Source organism: Schistocerca cancellata, chromosome 1 (genome assembly GCF_023864275.1).
Source record: "Schistocerca cancellata isolate TAMUIC-IGC-003103 chromosome 1, iqSchCanc2.1, whole genome shotgun sequence".
NCBI classification, from domain to species: Eukaryota; Metazoa; Arthropoda; class Insecta; order Orthoptera; family Acrididae; genus Schistocerca; species Schistocerca cancellata.
The window spans coordinates 955,194,002-955,215,738 of record NC_064626.1 but is presented as its reverse complement, the minus strand read 5'-3'; the positions used below and the strand labels follow the sequence as shown (position 1 = coordinate 955,215,738).

The window sequence follows — 21,737 nt, the reverse complement described above, 5'->3', positions numbered from 1 at the left end:
GTAATTTTGGTTATTCTGACAATGTTACTTAAAATGTTATGTTGATAAAATAAAACCTGTGCAAATAAAACGTTGATACAATATTGCTTACTGTTTTATGTCTCACACAATATATTTGAAAAAAGTAAGAGCTTGACCATTGTCTCAACTGTAAAAAATGTAATTTTTAGTAACATCATTTATAGCAAATGATCATTTCTGTATAATTCAGCAGCTGGTGTTTATTATTCACCAAAGAAGTGTCTGTGCAATGACTTTGCTGGAGACTGAGCTACTACTAACAGCATAACTTCAAGTGCATGATGTCATAACTGAGCTGTTACACCTTGTTGTATAGATGGTGTTGCTTTGAGCTCATTACCATCTCCTTCATTATCAACAAGGCGATTTCAAATGTTCACATCCATATTTGCATGAAACTTGCACCTTGAGGAATCTTCCTTCAGAGATACTGTTTTCAGCACAGTAGTTGCAAAGACAGTTGATATCCGAGTCTTATCAATGTTCTTGGCTTCAGAATACAGTATCTCTAGTATAGCCTCTCTCTCCTGACCTCCATACCTTCAATGAAGGCCTTATATTTTTCATCTCCCAATGGGTGATCATGTAAACAGTTCATACACTTGCTTGATGTAGTACAAGCATCATGTGTGTCTCGTTCACATTGCTCGTATGTAGCCTATCCTTCATATCCACGGTTGTTTCCCACTTTAAGCAGCCCATAGAATCAGTGGCATAAGGTCTCAAGCTAGGCAAACAAAACCAGCTGTTGTCTTATCCAGATATAGTTCAAGAATTAAATGTTAATGCAAAACAACTATTTTATCAGACATTCCAGTGTCCTCCTCCATTATGAGTTATATATCAGTAATACGTTCTCCATCTCCTTCCCATTCTCTTTTTAATTCTTCAGTGTCAATGTGCTAGAGTAACATCAATAGACAACACATTTGATGAAGTTCGGTAGTTATCAGGTACTTCTGCTGTCTTCTGTGCTGTGGATTTCGTTAGCCTGTCTTTACCAACAATATCCCTTTTTTGAAAATTATATCACCTTCAAAGGACCTGCTATGTACTGGAGGCCTTCAGAATATAGATGGAAGACACCTATTCCAACCCTTAGCTTAATTAATAATGATTCAAGGCTGCTTAAATTCTCAATGGTTCAAGTTCATTCTTAATCATATTTTCCTAGTTCCTCAATCAACATAAGAAGCGAATAAAAACTGCATCAGTTGTTTACAAAATCACAAAATTCACCAAATTTGCCTGCCACTTAGAGCCATGTTGTGGAATTGTGGTTTATTCATCTCATGACATACATTTGCAATCCATTTGGTTTGCTTATAGGCGACATGTCAAAAATTTATAATACAGTTACAATGATTTTGACACTAATAAATAATAGCACTAAAGCAAATAACAACTCTATAATTATATTTTTTGGAATATATAACACATTATATCCAGCTCAAATTTCCAGTTTGTCCTACACGAGTTCATCCATTGAGTAATAACACTTCACTGTCAGTGCCTCATATAGCTTTCTTTCAGGTGGACTTAAATTCATCTGCATTAACTTGTTTTTTTTTTAATTTATTACAAATTTTCATTCCAATGTATTGAGGTCCCAGGGCACACAGTTAGAGGAAGTGATTATTTATTTTTTTATATATGTACTCACTCTCACTCTCTCTCTCTCTCTCTCTCTCTCTCTCTCTCTCTCTCTCTCTCACACACACACACACACACACACACACGATTCTAATGTACACTACTCTATAAATACAAGATAATGTTTAATGTTTTTACCAAAAATTTCCACAAGTTTGTGACTGGTTAACTTCAGACTTCTACAAGATACTCTAATAAACATTCAGATAAACTCCAGCAACATAATTATTGCTGATGTCATCCAGATTTCACAACCGCACAAAAGTATCAGACTTAGTAGTATCATATACAGCTGGATATCAGTCTACTGTGAAATCAGCCGTGACGTGAATAGATTGTTCAGGCTAAGGAACGTGCGATTATTGTTTACTATTTGTTGATGGACTTGTTTTGCATCTTCACAACTGCCAGCCAGTGTCCTACGTACTTCACTTAGCAAACAAAGGCCATAAATTCAACCTGCTGGAAGCCCTGGAAATTAACAAACATCTTGCTCACAGTCCAGATCTAATCCTAAATGACTAGACACGGCTCAATACCTCCCCTCTCCTAAACTTCATATAATCATCTCTGTTGTTCATTACTTCCCACACTGTTTGTTCCTACATATTCCCATTTTCCTGTATTCATTAAGTTTTTTTGTTTTGTTGAAGTTGTCTATGTATTCCATATAGACTGTAGTTTCAATTGTTAAGACTTTCTTTTAACTGGTACTTGTGTTTAACACGTCTTGTAGTTGTCTCTTCAAATATTGTTTATATTTTACTTGGTTCATTTATTTAAAGCAAACTGTTACATAGCCACAGTTTTGGATATAATGTTAATGTTAAAGTGCAGTACCACCACCCTCTCAAAGATTGCATTTATTGTATGTTCCCTCAAACACCTCCATTTTCCTTCATTTATTTATTTCTGTTTATATTACTGATATTTCTTAAGTTCTTTATGTATTCTGTTGTTACATTGATAATTGTTTCTTCTTTTAATTGGTTTGTGTATCACTCTCCATGTTTTATACCTCCTGATGTAGCCTTGTCGAATACTAATTGTATTTTATTTTATTACACTCCTGGAAATTGAAATAAGAACACCGTGAATTCATTGTCCCAGGAAGGGGAAACTTTATTGACACATTCCTGGGGTGCGATACATCACATGATCACACTGACAGAACCACAGGCACATAGACACAGGCAACAGAGCATGCACAATGTCGGCACTAGTACAGTGTATATCCACCTTTCGCAGCAATGCAGGCTGCTATTCTCCCATGGAGACAATCGTAGAGATGCTGGATGTAGTCCTGTGGAACGGCTTGCCATGCCATTTCCACCTGGCGCCTCAGTTGGACCAGCGTTCGTGCTGGACGTGCAGACCGCGTGAGACGACGCTTCATCCAGTCCCAAACATGCTCAATGGGGGACAGATCCGGAGATCTTGCTGGCCAGGGTAGTTGACTTACACCTTCTAGAGCACGTTGGGTGGCACGGGATACATGCGGACGTGCATTGTCCTGTTGGAACAGCAAGTTCCCTTGCCGGTCTAGGAATGGTAGAACGATGGGTTCGATGACGGTTTGGATGTACCGTGCCCTATTCAGTGTCCCCTCGACGATCACCAGTGGTGTACGGCCAGTGTAGGAGATCGCTCCCCACACCATGATGCCGGGTGATGGGCCAGTGTGCCTCGGTCGTATGCAGTCCTGATTGTGGCGCTCACCTGCACGGCGCCAAACACGCATACGACCATCATTGGCACCAAGGCAGAAGCGACTCTCATCGCTGAAGACGACACGTCTCCATTCGTCCCTCCATTCATGCCTGTCGCGACACCACTGGAGGCGGGCTGCACGATGTTGGGGCGTGAGCGGAAGACGGCCTAACGGTGTGCGGGACCGTAGCCCAGCTTCATGGAGACGGTTGCGAATGGTCCTCGCCGATACCCCAGGAGCAACAGTGTCCCTAATTTGCTGGGAAGTGGCGGTGCGGTCCCCTACGGCACTGCGTAGGATCCTACGGTCTTGGCGTGCATCCGTGCGTCGCTGCGGTCCGGTCCCAGGTCGGCGGGCACGTGCACCTTCCGCCGACCACTGGCGACAACATCGATGTACTGTGGAGACCTCACGCCCCACGTGTTGAGCAATTCGGCGGTACGTCCACCCGGCCTCCCGCATGCCCACTATACACCCTCGCTCAAAGTCCGTCAACTGCACATACGGTTCACGTCCACACTGTCGCGGCATGCTACCAGTGTTAAAGACTGCGATGGAGCTCCGTATGCCACGGCAAACTGGCTGACACTGACGGCGGCGGTGCACAAATGCTGCGCAGCTAGCGCCATTCGACGGCCAACACCGCGGTTCCTGGTGTGTCCGCTGTGCCGTGCGTGTGATCATTGCTTGTACAGCCCTCTCGCAGTGTCCGGAGCAAGTATGGTGGGTCTGACACACCGGTGTCAATGTGTTCTTTTTTCCATTTCCAGGAGTGTAGTTTTGTTTATTAATAGTAACCGTTATGTAGACATGCTGTTCCTATTTTGTGTTAAAGTTTTTCCTGTCTACTCCATTTTTATTTATTTATTGTTCAATTTTTTACTTCTTCATTGCATTAGCGTCACACTGTGAAAGATGTTACTGTATGTTTAAGCTTCAGACTAGATGTATCACTTCTCTTCCAATGTTGTTTGCAAGTATTGTAACTTCTTTGGCAACAATACTCAGTAAATGTCTGAAGATGGCCTTGTAAGCTGAAAATTGGTTAACACAATAAAAGTAATATTGTATAACAAAAGCAAACTGGTGCTTTTCATTTATTATAATGTTGTTCTACTAAGAATCAATGGAAGACTGTGGTAACTTCACTTTTATTTGTAAGTATGGAACCCAGGTAACTGATTTCTTGAACTCGTCCAAGGGTATGCTTCTCAACAACAATGGAAGGAAGGAGAGCTTGATGGTATGATACAACAAGATATTTGATTTTATCATCAATCCCCACCAGTCCAATTTTCTTCATATTGTGCAGAAACCAGGAAGTATCAGGGCACAATTGCTCCAGAATGTCTCCAAGGATCACAACATTGTAAGCAAATGCCAGGATTGCGCCTGTTCCCACCACCTCCATTTCTCTGTTTTGATCAGTGTCACAGCTTACTTTTTCCAAGGCCAAGTTGTACAGTGGTGATAGCTGGTTGCCAACCATTCTTGACCAGTTGATTGAGAGTAGCAAGCTGTAATTAGTCATATGCATTTCGATGGGATGTGAATTACCTCTAACATTTTCCGTAGCATAATGTGATCAGTGCTGTGATAAACTTGTCAAAAATCTACATCAGCATCATACCCCACAAGCCATCTAATGGTGTGTGCCACGAATAGTGCGTGGGAAGAATAACTGTCGGTAAGCCTCTGTACTGGCTCTAATTTCTCGAATTTTCTCCTCATGGTCTATACGTGAGATGTATGTGGGGGGTAAGTAATATGTTGTCTGACACCTCCTGAAAAGTGCTACCCCAAAATTTCAATAGTAAATCTCTCCATCATGCACAACACCTCTCTTGTAACATCTGCCAGAGGAGTTTGTTTAGCATCTACGTAATGCTTTCTCGTCAGCTAAACGATCCCACGATAAAACAAGCTGTTCATTGTTGGATCTTCTCTATCACTCCTACCTGACACGGATCCCAGATAGATGAACAGTACTCAAGAAATGGGCAAACAAGCACCCTATAAGCCACCTCTTTCATGAATGAATTGCATTTCCGTAAGATTCTTCCAATGAATCTGAGTCTAGGGTCTGCTTTCCCACTATCTGTTTTATGTGGTCATTCCACTTAAGGTCGCTCTGGATACTTATGCCTAGATATTTTACAGCATACAGTGTCTCCAGCTGTTTGTCATTAATAGTGTAGCTGTACAGTAGTGGATTTCTTTTCCTATGTATGCGCAATATGTTACATTTATTTACATTCGTGGTCAACTGCCAGAGCCTGCACCATTCATCAATTCTCTGCAGGTTGTTTTGCAAATTCTTATTACCTTCTGGTATTTTAGCCTCTTCACTGATCTGGTCTCTACAGATTCCTGACATCCTTCACTGATCTAAAGTTTACTTCTGTGTTTTGGATGGCCTAAAAGCTCTTCACTCACTAACACTGCATTCTGTAACATCAACCATGCACCTTCCACATTGTTAGTGTCCTCCGACATTGGGAGTTGTTCCACAATGTCATCTCAATACCCATGTCTCACTTCTTATTTATCCTTGTCAAAGCATACTATACTTTCAGCATTACTTTACTACTTGGTAAACAGTATTATACGTAGTTTGACTACAACCAAAAAATGATTGGACTTCATATCTGCACCATGGAAGGTTCGTACATATTTGAACTTCAACTATGTCCTTGGTCAACAAGAACATGGTCAATATTGTTCATCATTCTTTCACCTGGCGATATCCAGGTAAACTTACATACCACTCTAACAGGGAGGGCAGGGTGGTGGGGGGCAGGGAGCTCTAACAGTCATTTTCCTTGTGTCGGCAAAGTCAATCAACCTAATACTGATCTCATGCTCGTTTCATGGCTACTACCAGGACCAATTGTTGGAAGACATTCATCCTCTCTTCCCACTTGGGCACTGAAGTCTCCTATTACCAACTGAACTGAATGTCTTGTAGTCATCTAATCCATTCTCTAGCTCCACAATGCATTATCAAACATTTGGATGGACATGGGCTGAATATTTTTTAAACTATGTTGGTATACTAATACCTGAACAATTTATGTGGTAGGGAAGATCTTGTAGAATGTAGATACTTTTGGATTAAAGGGGGCCAGTCACCAAAAAGACAAGCATTGAGTTAATGATAGGCACATACAAGAGAAAGAAAACTCGCTCGCTTTTTAGAGTTATTCTTTGATGAGCTAGGGTAGAAACAAACAAAAACAACACACACACACACACACACACACACACACACACATACACACACACACACACACACACAGAAATGCATGCACAAACTCATGCACACTTGTGCCCACACAATCCTATGCCCCTACATGGTGCTGGCTAGACTAATTCTGTTTTCAGCAGGTGGACTGGTTGTGGTAGGGAAGTCGGGTGGTGTGGGTACAAGGAGAGGAAGGCGAGAGGCAAAGTGATGGACTGGGGGTGGATAATGGGTGGCTAGGAGGGGGATGGCTAGTTTGTCAGCTAGGAATGCGGGAGGGATGGGTAACAGCTATATGGGCTGGCAAAACTGTGGTGGCCTGAGGGAAGCGCACATGCTGATGGCAAGGTAGGGCTGTAAAATGGCAGGGTGTGACAGGACAGAGTAAGGGGAAACTGTTGAATGGCAAGTATAGGAACAGTTATTGAGGCCAGGACAATTACAGGAGCACAGTATGTGTTGTAAAGATAACTACCATCAGCGTAGCTCAGAAAAACTGGTGGTGTAGGGAAGGATCCAGTTGGTTCTGGTTGTGAAGCAGCCACTGAAACTGAGTATGTTGTGCTCAGTCACAAGTTGTGCCATTAGGTGGTCAACTTTGTTCTTGCCAACAATTTGGTGGTGGCCATTCATCCTGATATGAATTCTTACCAAAATAAAAAGCTGTACAGTGTTTGAAGCAGAGTTGGTATAAGACATGGCTGCTTTCACAGTTGGCCCAGCCTCTGATGGCATGGAATAAGCCTGTGACAAGACTAAAATAGGTGGTGCTAGAAGACCAGATTGAGCAGGTCTTGCACCTTAGTCTGCTCTGGGATACCATCACTGTGGCAAGGAGTTGGGAACAGGAGTGGCATGAGGATGGACTAGGATGTTATGTAGGTTCGGTGCACAACGTAATACCACTTTAGCAGGTGTGGGAAGGATCTTTGGTAAGATGTCCCTCATTCAGGGTGTATACACGGACAAAGAAAAAAAATTCCCATTGTTTCCCAGGTTTTCCTGTTAAAAAATAAACTTTCTCCCCAGTGAAAATACACTTTCTCTGTGTTAAGTGACAGTATACTTTCCCTCGGGATCATAAAACTTATCAATCCTTTGAATGGTGAAGGTTTTATACAATGTCATAGAACCTGCCGCCACTCTAGGAAATGAAGCACAGAAAAAAACGCGTTTCGGAAAGATCTTGGATATGCAACAACATGTATGCTGCATATTTTTGTATTACAAAAGTATATCGTCAAATCCCACCAAACACAGAACGTTAGTTTCCAAAGCATTGAAATTGAGATTGTGATGTGCTTTTGTAAGCCAATCATAGCTCATCTCATGTGATCTCACCATCTGATGATACCAGATATTCATCGCGTTTACATGGGGCTCCCAAAAATGTATTTCCTAGTACCGATCCTGGGTGGTCATGTAAACATTTCAAAATCGATTCTAGAAATCCACTTCTGGTTGCCAGTTTTCCAATTCCACAATAGATTTTCACTCCCATATAACCACAACCAGTTTTGACATGTGCTTAGGATGTCAGGTTTCATCTTATTTTTAAAGATTTTTGGGGTAATATGGACGGAGTGGCTTTTTGTACAGTGAACGATAAGTATAAATGTTAGACTAACTATTTATAACTCGTCTAATTGAAGAGAAATAGCAATCGTGCTGACTAGGCCATAGTTAACTGGGCTAGCAAATCCACTTCAGACCTTAACGCGTAAACACAACAGCGAAAAATGGTTTCCAAAATTTGGTTTTCGTCTTTCGGATGATGTTTCGCATGTAAAGGTAATGATTCAGAGCATAGGACACCTGATGTAGTCAGCCAGCCTATAGTAACATCACTGTTGAGTAGCACGAACACACAAATAGGAAAAGTTAATGGTTTAAATTAATGTACATAGTGTAGCTACAGGAAAAGCTAAGCTTCCACATATAACATTTGTCTTTTTTGTGTGTGTTCCACTTTGATACATCGAACGAATGTGCCAGTAAAATTTAAAGTAATGATGTAAATGTCTGGTCTTCTAGGTTCAAAATTTTTCCAAGCGGCTGGCCCTCAAACTGTTAAACTTTCATAAATGAAAATCAAATGCTCTGTGAGTTAAGGAAGTCAAAGCACATTCCCACACATAACATAACTCTTATTGCATATAATAAAATGCACTTTGAAAGTAACGTATTTGAAATGACCAATTGCAATATATTCCCGCAACCTGTTAGAATTCAGTTCAGCAGTTGCCAAGAGTGCCAGGAAACGGCGCTACTGTGCCTGTGCAGTTACAATGACATAGATAGCCCATATGTTCATATGTGTATGGCATTAAGAGATCTTACATTACGTCATAAATGAAACAGGACAACAGAGGATACTCCCAGAGCATCGGAATTTCGTAAACCATACTAAAATGCACAATTCCATTTAAAGAGCACATTCATATGTCCAGATTCACAAAGAAGTAGGCCCCAAGCTGACATTAAACTTTTCAGTGAGGTTTTCATAATGCAAATTTCCTTGGAGTACCATATTATCTCAATTTTAGTTCTTTATTATGGCATAATGCCATACATTCCAAAGAATAACAACGTGCACTTGAAATTCCACAAACAGTTGACACTAGCCAATAGTGTTTCAAATACACTGACTGCCTCTGCAGGAACCATTAATTAAAGCCAATTTTTTTTAAGCAAATCGACAAAAATAACTTCATTGTTCTGCAAGCCAATTAATACTCAACTGCCAAAAACCTGGAAATACAACAAAATTAGAAACAAACTAATAACATATTGTAGCCGTCAATAATTATGTGAATATTTTAATTCACTTTAGAGCTCCTGGCCACAGAAATCCATTTTGTTCTTGAGAGCTGTGCACCAAGAGGAAACAGTAAGATCACTAAACGTAAAAATGGTTCACATGGAGACTACCCCTCATCCCGCTACAACTCAAGACTGCTCTGTGCATGCGCGAATCTGGCAGCTTAGGTGTGCCAGAAAAATGTTTCCGGATAGCATCTGGCTTCTTGTCGCTACTGCTGATACAGCTCGTGTCTATAAAGTTACCTTGGGTACAGGTAACAGCTGCACTTCAAGTAACCAGAAGTGGGAGAACATACTGCTCACATGTGACTCAACTGTGCATGCACAGAAGCTCACTGACTGCTCAAATTAACCTAACACTAACTGTTGTGACACCACGCCCATCGGAAGCAGTTCATGGTTATGAAGTATTGCAAGTTGCATAGTCTTCATCCTAAAGCCTTTGACACATTTTGCTGTTGGCAGACGCTTGGGTGTGCACTCTGTTTTGTTGCTGTAAATGGCACATTTCCTTTGCAACTTAAGTTTTATTTTTTTATTTTGTTTCCTTGTTTGTGCTTTATTGCTGCAGTACTGTATTGCAGTAATGGGCTAAAGTAAAATTCTTTGTTAGAGTATCAGTTCTTACGAGTAAAAACTACAAAAATTTAACTGAAAACTAAAACAACGAAAAAGTCCCGGAATTCTTAAAAATTCCCGGGCTTTTCCCAGTTTTCTCCTGGATAAAAAAATTTCCAGGTTTTTCTCAGATTTCCTGGTTCTCCCAGAACGTATACACCAGGGCTTCACAACATACGTGCTCGTGGAGCAAGCTGTGAGGAGCAAAGCGCGAGCACGGGGCAGCGCGAGCACGCTACCCCCACTAGCGGACCAGAGCGGAGAGTGGGGAGAGTCACGCGGGGCACACAACAGCTGCCGCCAGTCTATGTAAATCCGCGGCCACCTGCAGGGATATAACTCACGAATTATTACTGTGACAAATGAAACAAATAAAGGAGAATGTACACGTGCCACATAATTTTATTAGCTTAGTGTATGCCACTACATTCGTATTAATTTGTGAACTGTTACACAATAAAAGGTGTCACTGAAGTGTGGGGTTCTCGGTTATCTTGTACTTTTTGCTCTTTACAATTGCGTCTATGTTCGGAGTAATTGTTCTTGTGCATTGTAGGCGCAGCGTGCAGTTTAAATTTCGATCAGACAATGCGTTTCTCAGGCGCGTCTTGTTACATTTCATTGCAGAGAACAGTTGTTCACAAACATACGTGGAACCGATCATTGATATTATTGTAGCCGCCAGTTTGTGCAAACGAGGAAATCTATCCTGAGGGAAGCCTCTGTAGAATTCCAAAATGTTTTTCCTTGTTCTGAAATTTGTCTCTGTATTCTCTGTCACACTGCAGGTCAATAATTTCTAGTTGCAGCTCAGGACGAATCTCTTCAATATTCGCTGAATATGGAGAGAAGAACAGATCAAAATCACTGTCTAATGCTGTCAGATCTTGAAAGTGTTGATCAAATTCTTCCTTAAGGGCATGTGAATAACATTCACAGTCTTTGTGAACATCTTGCATGGATGGTAATGTAGAAAAATGAGCTAGATTTCCTGTTTCCAGCTGACTCACCCAAAGTGTCAATTTCATTTTAAAAGCTCGTATTCGATCTATGAAATGAGTAATTAGCAGATCTTTACCTTGTAGTGAAATGTTCAAAGCATTCAGATGGCTAATTAAATCTGCTAAGAACGCGAGATCACATTTCCATGAAGGCTCTTTCAATTCAGGAACACGCATATTATTTATTTCCTTGAACATATTTATCTCATCTAATAGGCAAAAAAATCGATTTAATAATTCGCCACGACTAAGCCAGCTGTAATAAGGCAGGCTACCATACTGGCTTTCTACATACTCAACAAAGCTTTTAAATTGCCTGTGTTGTAGCCCATGCTTCCTTATATAATTGGTTGTACGAAAAACAACACTCATCACATTTTTTAGAGTGATACTCTTTGCACATAAGTTTTCCTGGTGGATCAGCCAGTGAACGCCCCTTGTTTCATTCGGCACGGTCAGTTTTTGCATTTTCTCCTTCAACAGCGCGACGAAACCTGATTTTTTCCCTGTCATCGCTGGTGCACCGTCTGTAGACACTGAAACTAAAGAATTCCACGACAATCCTATATTTTCGACATTTTCTTCAACACTACTTAAAAATATCACCTCCGGTTGTAGTGTTCTTCATGGCTACTACATCGAGGAGCTCCTCCCTCACCTGAGGATCTCTATTAACACCTCTAATAAATGTGGTAAGCTGTGCTGTTCCTGTGATATCAAGACTTTCGTCCAGAGGCAGAGAATACGCCATAAAATCTTTAAGTATATTTGCAAGCTGGCTCTGGACGTCGTCTGCCATGTCCTGTATGCGACGCATAATGGTCATGTTAGATAATGGCACAATCCGAAACTGTTCAACTTGAGATGGACACAAATGTTCCGCTGCAACTACCAAACATTCTTTTATTAAATCGCCATCAGTGATGGGGAGCAGGGATTTTGCTAAAAGCAAAGCAATTTTGTAACTCACTCTGAGAGCTGCCTCAGGTGATTTTTCTTCATCGTCCAGATCTTCTTCGGATAGCTTCCTTTTAAGTTTAATAACTTCCTGTGCACGATCTGGTCCATCACATTTTCCACTTCCGTAGTCTTTCGCGTGGTACGACATATAATGTCGCTGCAAATTAAATTTCTTAAAAGAATTCAGCATTTTGTGACATACTAAACATTTTGCAACACCATCTTTTTCTGTAAACAGATAAATTCCTCCCAATGGGGGGTTGAACTGCGAAAGCATGGTTGGGGTTACACAACGGCGACTTGACATGATTCTTAACCAGCGAAGTGACTGTTAGAGCTGATTGTAGTACTTTAAACGTTACACAGTCGGCGCGAATTCAATAGGCACGCTGCGGCCCTATCCAAATGTGCGCGCGCGCATTTCCCTTCCCTCCCCACCCTCCCTACTCTGCGACCTTGCACCTGCTCGCGAGCACGTGCCTGAGCAGACGCGAATACTTGCACTCAAAACCAGCCAGTTGTTAAGCCCTGGTACACACCCTGTCATATCAGGGCAAGATGAGAGATAATCAAAGCCCTGGTGTAGGATATGGTTCAACTGTCCCAACCGAGGGTGATATTGAGTAAAGAGGAGGGTGCTCCTCTGTAGCTGGTTCTTGTGGTAGGAGGAGGACTGGGGACATGTGAAGATATAAAGGTACTGGGAGGGGGGGTACTGCCTGCCTGTGAATGTCTTTGTGAGGCTTTCATCATACTGGCAAAGAATTTCGCAGAACTGCAGAAATATTGTCCACAGATGGCTAGGCTGTACGGGAGGATTTTTTGCTGTAGAAGGGATGGCAGCTGTAGAAATACAGGTACTGTTGGTACATACATTTTGGCAGCTGCCATCACTCCCACAGCAAAATATCCTTTACAAACAGTCTAGTCACCTGTGGAAAACATATCTGCAGTGACAAAATTCCCTTTCCCAGTATTCTGAAGGCCTCACAATTGCCTTCACAGACAGGCAATATCCCCATACCTAGTCCACAAACAGATTTCCCATGCCATATCCTCACACAAACACCCATTCCTACCATCACCCCCAAGAATCAGCTCCAAAGGAGCACTGCCCTCATCACCCAATATCACCACAGACTGATATAACTGAACCATAACCTTTGCTGGGTCTTTGATTATCTACCATCCTACCCAGAAATGAGAGTCATACTATCCAATATCCTTCCCACACCACCTAAAGCAGTGTCCCATCATCCACCCAACCTACACAACAGTCTATTCCATCCTTATGCTTCCCAACCCCTTGCCACAGGGATCATATCCTTATAGCAGACGAAGCACCATGACCTGCTCAATCAACTTACATGGCTACACCTATTTCATACTACCATGAAGCTGTCCACCAGGATGAACGGTCACTACTAAAACTGCAGCCACCAGGTAGCACAACATGCAGCTGAGCACAACATGCTCAGTTTCATTGACTGCTTCACAATTTGAGCCATCTGGATCCTTCCCTCCACCACCAGCTTCTCTGAAATACACAGATGGAAGTTACCCTTATAGCACATCATCTCCTCCTGTAATCGTCCTGGCCTCAATCTCAGGTAAACCACTGCCCTTGCACCTTCCACCCTATCATTTTCCTTTCCTTCATCTGTCACCCATTTCATGTCCCACATTGCCTTCAAGTATGTGTCACTACCCACAGGCCACTGCAGTTGGGTCAGCCCATATACCTGCCACCCCTCCGTTCCACATTCCAAGGCGGCAAACCGGCCATCTCCCTCCTAGCCACCAATCATCCAACCCCAGTCCGCCTCCCTGCCTTTAGCCTCACTGTCCCTCTACCCACCCTAACTGACACTTCCCCCACAACAACCACTGCACATGCTGAAAAACAATGTTCATCTAGCCAGCACCATGTAGGGGTATAGTCATGTGTGTGTGTGTGTGTGTGTGTGTGTGTGTGTGTGTGTGTGTGTGTGTGTGTGTTTTACTCTTGCTCATCAAAGGATAACTCTGAAAAGCTAGCAAGTTTCCTTTCTTAAGTGTGCACCTATCGACAACTCAATGCTGCTGGCTTTTGGTGAGTGGTCTTCTTCAATCCAAAAGTGTTTTTCTTTTTTTTTATGTGATGGCTTAATAAACATTCATATGGACTTAGGGAATATTGTTGTTATTATTATTATTACTATTGTTTATTTTGGATTGCTCACTTTTAAGAGATCGATTTAAATTGAGTAATTGTGATTTCTATTCCTTCCTTCGTTCTTCCCAAATTCTCTTCACATGCCTGCTGTGCTCCCTCTTGCATTCTTCCAACCACTTATTTCCTGTTCTTTTCTCGGTGCATTTTGTTTACGTGTATGTTTCTTTATCATGTTCCTGAAGTGTTCTCGATTGTTTATGTTGTCTTGAGTGATTATCAGTTTCTTAATGTCTTCCTCTGTTTCAGTGATCCACTTTGTCTTGTTTATGCTAGTAATTGCTACATCGAATATTTGCCTTGTGAGCTTGTTCTTGTTCCTCCTGCTGATATGTCCTAAAAATTTCATCCTTCTCTTTCTAAAGGTCTCCTTTATTGTCTCTACCTCTTTGTAGATCTCTCTTGTTGGCCTCTTTATCCAGATTCCTTCATGAGACATTGGTCCATAATTTTCCTCAGAATTTTTCTTTCTTGCTTTTCAATTTCTCTGATTTTGGTATGACCATGAATCACTGCAGTTTCTGCAGCATACAGTGGTTCTGGTAGAGCACCTCCGTTGTATTGCCTTAGTTTTGCATTGACAGAAATAGATTTTTATTGTAGTGATTCCAAGTGAGCTTATATGCTTCTTGTAATTTGGAGATTCTTTTTTGATTGGCGATGAAGTTCAGTCCTGATGACTGGATTCTCTCTCCTAGATACTAAAGTACGTTACTTTTGCCACTCTCCCATACTGAGTTGTAATGGGGAGATTGCCTGCAGGCTTGCTTTCCATGTACTGAGTCTTATAATAGGAGATTTGTAGGCCAGTTTTCTGTGAGATTCCATGAAGCTTCTCCAGTGCAAGTCTGGCTTCTTCTCTGTTGTTGGTTAGAATGGCAAGATCGTCCACGAAAGTGAGACATTTCAAACTGATTCTCTGCTCTTTTTTACCCTGAGCTGAATTCCCTTTATTTCCTTTTCCCATGTCCTCAAAATTTTTTTCCAGAATCATGTGACATAGAAGGGGGGCGGGGGCCAGGGCAGGGGGGGGCGGGAGACCATCTCCTTGGCAAACACTAGTATGAATATGAAATGCTGATGATGTTTGTCCCATGAATTTAACTTTGGAGTTTGTACCTATTAATGTCTGTTGGCTATCTGATCTTGTTTTCCTGTCAATATTAAATTCCTCTAAAGTGTGGAATAATGTTTGCCTATCTGTTGGATCATAAGCCTTTTTAAAGTCGACAAAAGTTACCACAGTATTGCTACATTGTCTCATTTGCAAGATTGTCTTTAAGTTCCATATCTGTTATGCAAGATCGACCTTTGCGAAACCTGCCTGATACTCTCCTGTAAACTGGTCCACCTGTTCTTTTAGTCAACTTAACACGACTTCTGAAGAGTATTTTATATATCACAGGGACCAATGAAATTTCCCTGTAGTTATTTGGATTGGTTTTCATTCCTTTTTTATGGAGAGAATGAATTAATGCACGTATGCACTCTGCAAGTATTTGTTCAGTTTCACAAATGTTTGATGTAATTCTGTGAGTTGCTCGAGTGAGGTTATTGTCATTTAATTCCCTACTTCTGCTATTATTCCATCTTCCCCAGGAGACTTCTTGTTCTGCAAATAGTTGGTTATTTCCTTTACTTCCTTAAGAGATTGTGGTTCTGAATCAGGATTGTATGGGGGTTTTTCAAAATCTGGTTGTTCTATCGGAGACTCGCAGTTGAGGAGTGAGTGAAAATAATTAGCTAAAATTTGACAGCTATTCCTTGTGGTGGTTTCCAGTGATCCGTAAGGCCGGCAAAAGCACAGATTAAGAGGTTGATATCCTGTCAGGTTTTTCCTGAAAATTTTGTAAAAATGTTTGGTGTTGTTCTTGATAAACTCTTGTTCAATGTTTTTAAGCTTGTTTATAGCATATTTACACTTTTTGCTTCGTATTGCCTTAGATCAACTTTTATGTGTAGTCAAAAATTCCTGCCATTGTTGCTACTGAAAGTTTTCCATTCTTGTATTTGCTCTTCTATTTCTTTATCATATGCACTGTTCCACCACCTGTGCTTTCTCCTTCTTCGGGTCTCCCTATTCTCATAGTGCCTTTTCTGAACTTCTGCAACTTCCTTCCAATGTGTTGGATTTGATTGCCTAATTTACTGAAGAACTTCTCTCTTGCTGAGTTTCTGGTGTTCTGGATGAATTCTGAACATTTTAGTCATTTGTGGTTTTTTTTCTGTTAGGATGAAATCTAATCCTTATTTGCAGCAAACGGTGGTCTGACTCAAAAAAAGCCTTTCTTGTTTATGCGTTGGGTATTTACTTGGTATTCTTATGGGATATAGCAACGTGGTCTATCAGAAACTCACCCAAAGTCGAGTTTGGTGATCTCCATGTTGTAAGTTTGTTTGCAGGTTTAAGGAATTGTGTGAACATGATTTTTTAAGATCAAAATTTTCGCAGAAGCTGATTAATATCTCACCATTTTTATTTGATCTCTTGTGTGCCATGTGAGTTCCTGTATTGTGCATTTATGTGTGTGTGTGTGTGTGTGTGTGTGTGTGTGTGTGTCTTGTTCCCAGATTTTACTCAGATTGTGGATACGCTGTTAGCAAACATCTCAAAATGTTCTCAAGTGGTTTACCTCAAATTATTTTTACACAATACACTAATAAACATTCAGACAGACATAGGCTACAATTTTTTTTGAACAAGAATATATATAGGTTGTCTCTTAAAACTGACTGCAAGAAAGAATGCCATGCTGTGAAAATGTGCAATTGTGTTGTCATTCTTGCAATCAAACCATTACACAAATTGGTCCTCCTATATATATTCTTTACTATTTTATATATAAAATTGACTGCAAGGAATAAACCAAACCAGCAATCTGTTGTGTAGACACAACAGTTGGCTGTTTTGGTTTGTTCCTTACAGTCAATTTTAACAGAAAACAGGTAAGTTGTATTTATGGCTTATCAGCTTATGATCAGAATACTACTACAGAATCAGAATCATCTGAAACTTTGTAATACAACCCATTTGCAGCTTAAAACTATGTGATGTACTGTCTTTGAAGCTACTGTACCCACAGATCCAGCTACTATCCTCACAAATCCAGCAGATCTACATCTATCTACATCTACGTGGCTTCCCTGCAAATCACATTTAAGTGCCTGGCAGAGGGTTCATTGAACCACCTTCACAATTCTCTATTATTCCAATCTCGTATAACGTGCGGAAAAAACAAACACTTGTATCTTTCCATACGAGCTCTAATTTCCCTTATTTTATCGTGGTGATCGTTCCTCCCTATGTACGTTGGTGTCAACAAAATAGTTTCTCGTCCAGAGGAGAAAGTTGGTGATAGGAATTTCATGAGAAGATTCCATCGCAACAAAAAACACCTTTCTTTTAATGATGTCCAGCCCAAATCCTGTATCATTTCAGTGACACACTCTTCATATTTTGCGATAATATAAAACATGCTGCCCTTCTTTGAACCTTTCGATGTACTCGATCAGTCCTATCTGGTAAGGATCCCACACTGCACAGCAGTATTCTAAAAGGGGACGGACAAGCGTAGTGTAGGCAGTCTCCTTAGTAGGTGTGTTAGATTTTCTAAGTGTCCTGCCAATAAAACGCAGTCTTTGGTTAGCCTTCCCCACAACATTTTCTGTGTGTTCTTTCCAATTTAAGTTGTTTATAATTGTAATACCTAGGTATTTAGCTGAATTTACAGCTTTTAGATTAGACTGATTTATCGTGTAACCAAAGTTTAATGAATTCCTTTTAACACTCATGTGGATGACCTCACACTTTTCGTTATTTTGGGTCAACTGCCAATTTTCACACCATTCAGATATCTTTTCTAAATCAGTTTGCAATTTGTTTTGATCTTCTGATGACTTTATTAGTCAATAAATGACAGTGTCATCAGCAAACAACCTAAGACGGCTTCTCAGATTGTCTCCCAAATCATTTATATAGATAAGGAACAGCAAAGGGCCTATAACATTACCTTTGGGAATGCCAGAAATCACTTCTGTTTTACTCAATGACTTTCCATCAATTGCTATGAACTGTGACCTCTCTGACAGGAAATCACAAATCCAATCACATAACTGAGACGATATTCCATAATCACGCAATTTCACTACAAGCCGCTTGTGTGGTACAGTATCACAAGCCTTCCGGAAATCCAGAAATATGGAATCGATCTGAAATCCCTTGTCAATAGCACTCAACACTTCATGTGAATAAAGAGCTAGTTGTGTTTCACAAGAGCGAGTTTTCTAAAACCATGTTGACTGTGATTCAATAGACAGTTTTCTTCGAGGTAATTCATAATGTTTGAACACAATATATATTCCAGAATCCTGCTGCATATCGACGTTAACAATATGGGCCTGTAATTTAGTGGGTTACTCCTACTACCTTTCTTCAATATTGGTGTGACCTGTGCAACTTTTCAGTCTTTGGGTATGGTTCTTTCGTCGAGCGAACTGTTGTATATGATAAGTATGGAGCTAATGCATCAGCGTTCCCCGAAAGGAACCTAATTGGTATACAGTCAGGACGAGAAGACTTGCTTTTACTAAATGATTTAAGTTTCTTCACTACTCTGAGGGTATTTACTTCTACGTTACTCATGTTGGCAGCTGTTCTCAATTCGAATTCTGGAATATTTACTTCGTCTTCTTTTGTGAAGGCATTTCGGAAGGCTGTGTTTAGTAACTCTGCTTTGGCAGCACTGTCTTCGATAGTATCTCCATTGCTATTGCGCAGAGAAGGCATTGATTGTTTCTTGCCGCTAACATACTTCACATACAACCAGAATCTCTTTGGATTTTCTGCCAAGTTTTGAGGCAAAGATTTGTTGTGGAAACTGTTAGAAGAATCTTGCACTGAAGTCTGTGCTAAATTTTGAGCTTCTGTAAAAGATTGCCAATCTTGGGGATTTTGTATCTGTTTAAATTTGGCATGTTTGTTTTGTTGTTTCTGCAACAGAGGTAGCTCTCATAACCCATCTACAAATGATCCTAAACCAAACCATTTACCTATTTATTTAAGCAACTTAAATTCCAAATCACGGTTTTGTTTGCAATACCAATAAACAAATCTTAAGGGAAAGGGTGGGGGGGGAGGGGGGGGTGATAAAATGGCCGGAGAGCAGGGGGGGGAAGGGGGAGGTGGAAGGCAGGAAATTGACAGAGAGATGGGGGAGATGGACAGAGAAAGGAGAGAGTATGACATCATGACTTAAATCCTAATTTCCCATACATATTTAGCAATTGCAAAGCATTATTTGGTTTGCTAATATAAATATTAATTGGTACGGATACCACATGATACATAATAAGGCTATGAATATCTTATATAAATACTTTTGATAGCAGAAGTAAGGCAATATCATGTCTCCACTGCACTTCAACCAAAAAAAACCTTCCAATATAAGTTCAAAATAGATTTAAATCTGTAAAGGTAAATGGACAACGTGGGCAGCTGTTGAACACACTACCACCTATAAATTTGATATGGACATAAATTTGTTGCAGGTAGTATAAATTTCTTAATATTATCAAATGCAATTTTGCATGTTTTGAAAGACTTATACTGAGAATCTTGTTACTCACTGTCCTGAAATGCTACTTGTGATGACGATCTTTGTAGTGGTCTCGAAACACTTGATGAAGATGAGTTCTCATTTTGGGGAGATGAGCTTAAAGTAGCTGTTCCATCAAATATAGGTTGATCACTTGCAGGTATTGTAGGTACAGCCTGATAATGATGCTGCTGAATTAGCACTCCAGTAGGTCCTATAAAAATGGATATAGATTTTACCAGTTACGTTAATCCAGAACCAAAAACCTGAGCTTAGTTCATATTTATTTAAATCTTACATAATAACAGGCAGGCCTGTCATGAATCCATGTCAGATACATGTTTCATGGAACAAGTTGGAGAGATGTTAGAAGGATCTATATAGTAACCAAAATTTACATATTTTGTCTATCACTGGGTTGTAACAAATATTTTTTATGTTTTTAAGAGAGATACTGGCAATGAAATTTTGGAAAATGATTGTGTGATGGGAGTGCAGCTAACAAAGTATCCTGGAATACAAACTATAAATTGAAGATTACATTATTGTTAAGAGAGATGTATCTCAGACTGGCTGCAAAGAATCACGTGGTTAATGTGATTCAATTGTCACATGAAAGAAAACACATCTGAAAATGATTAAGGGTGACTGGAGTTCAAATCTCTTGAATGGACAGCTGGATGTCTGAAAAATTGCCTCAAAATGGTCATGCCCAGACTACTACTCAATAATGCATTGGTACCAATACAATAAAAAAGTACTAAGAGTTCTCCATAAGAAATTTTCAGGTTCAATAGGTGTATAATACAAAAAGCTGTTACTATGAATACAAACCTTTAGGGAAAATATGAGTCCATCGTCTCCTGTTTGATGTCAACTTTATTGTTACATGAGAAGGATCAAATGGATTAATTAGTGCTCTTCCTGTCCGTGGAAAATTGACTTGTCCTTGGGGCATGTTGCTTGGAGATCCAGCACTTCCAACAACAGGTCGGACTGGAGGAGATGTTTCACCTTCCTGTATTTCAGACTGTATTGCAAATGCTTTCTGCTTAAGTGCTGGAATAGATTTCAAAAATTCAAAATTCTTGCAAGAATAACCATCAATTAACAGTGCAACAAAAGATGATTTTTTTTTTTAGTTTACTATTGCAATGGAAATATTTACTTGCTTCCTGAACATATTTCATCCAACAAATCAGATAGCATGTGGAGGTTTTTTCTATAAATATCTATCATTAACTCCACATTTGATGACAAATTATGTAGGTTTCTCTTGAACAAGGAAGAGTCATTTATACAGTTTTATCTGAAATTGTATAAAGCTGAACTAAATCAAACACAAGTGAAAGGAACTGTTATTCCGGTATAAATCAAACAAGCCAATGCCACGGAAAAGACCTTTAACCCACATGTGAATGTAGTAAGATATATTTGTCTACTTGTTGAATAAATTTCATTCGCATCCTTAGCTCTTAACTAGTGTCCATCAGGCAAGAGGAATGTTCTTAGTTCACTGAGAATAACAATTGCCCCCCCACCCCCCCCACCCATACAGCGCAAATTGTACAATTGATATTGGACAGGTCAAAGATAAGTTACAATAATACATAGTATTAGCAAAATAGTAGGCAAATGAAAAATAGGTACCTATTACAATTAATTTTGTTACATATTCAGAATTCTCTGACAGAACAGTAACAGTGCTTTATTAGAAATGCCTTTAGTTTAGCTTTAAATATTGGATGAGCAGCATTTTTTATTTCCTCTGGTATCATATTGTGTAGTATTACACCAATGATAATTATGCTCCACTGACAGGTGGTTGTTCTGTGGTATTTTTGGTGTATATTGTATTTCCCTCTAGTACTATAGTTATGTACATTTTTGTTATGTAGCA

At 40.1% G+C, this 21,737-nt stretch overlaps 1 protein-coding gene across 7 annotated transcripts in view; it reads right to left on the bottom strand.

The window, feature by feature from the left end:
• The window catches only part of LOC126088314 (GATOR complex protein Iml1), a 579,824-nt gene that overhangs the window by 412,369 nt on the left and 145,718 nt on the right, over window positions 1–21,737 (bottom strand). For all 7 annotated transcript variants that reach the window (XM_049906449.1, XM_049906465.1, XM_049906495.1 and 4 more), the window contains exons 12-13: window positions 20,672–20,896; window positions 19,869–20,051 (exon numbers count right to left, since the gene is read on the bottom strand). In XM_049906449.1, coding sequence (XP_049762406.1) covers window positions 19,869–20,051; window positions 20,672–20,896 — 408 coding nt within the window. The remainder of the gene's footprint in view (window positions 1–19,868; window positions 20,052–20,671; window positions 20,897–21,737) is intronic.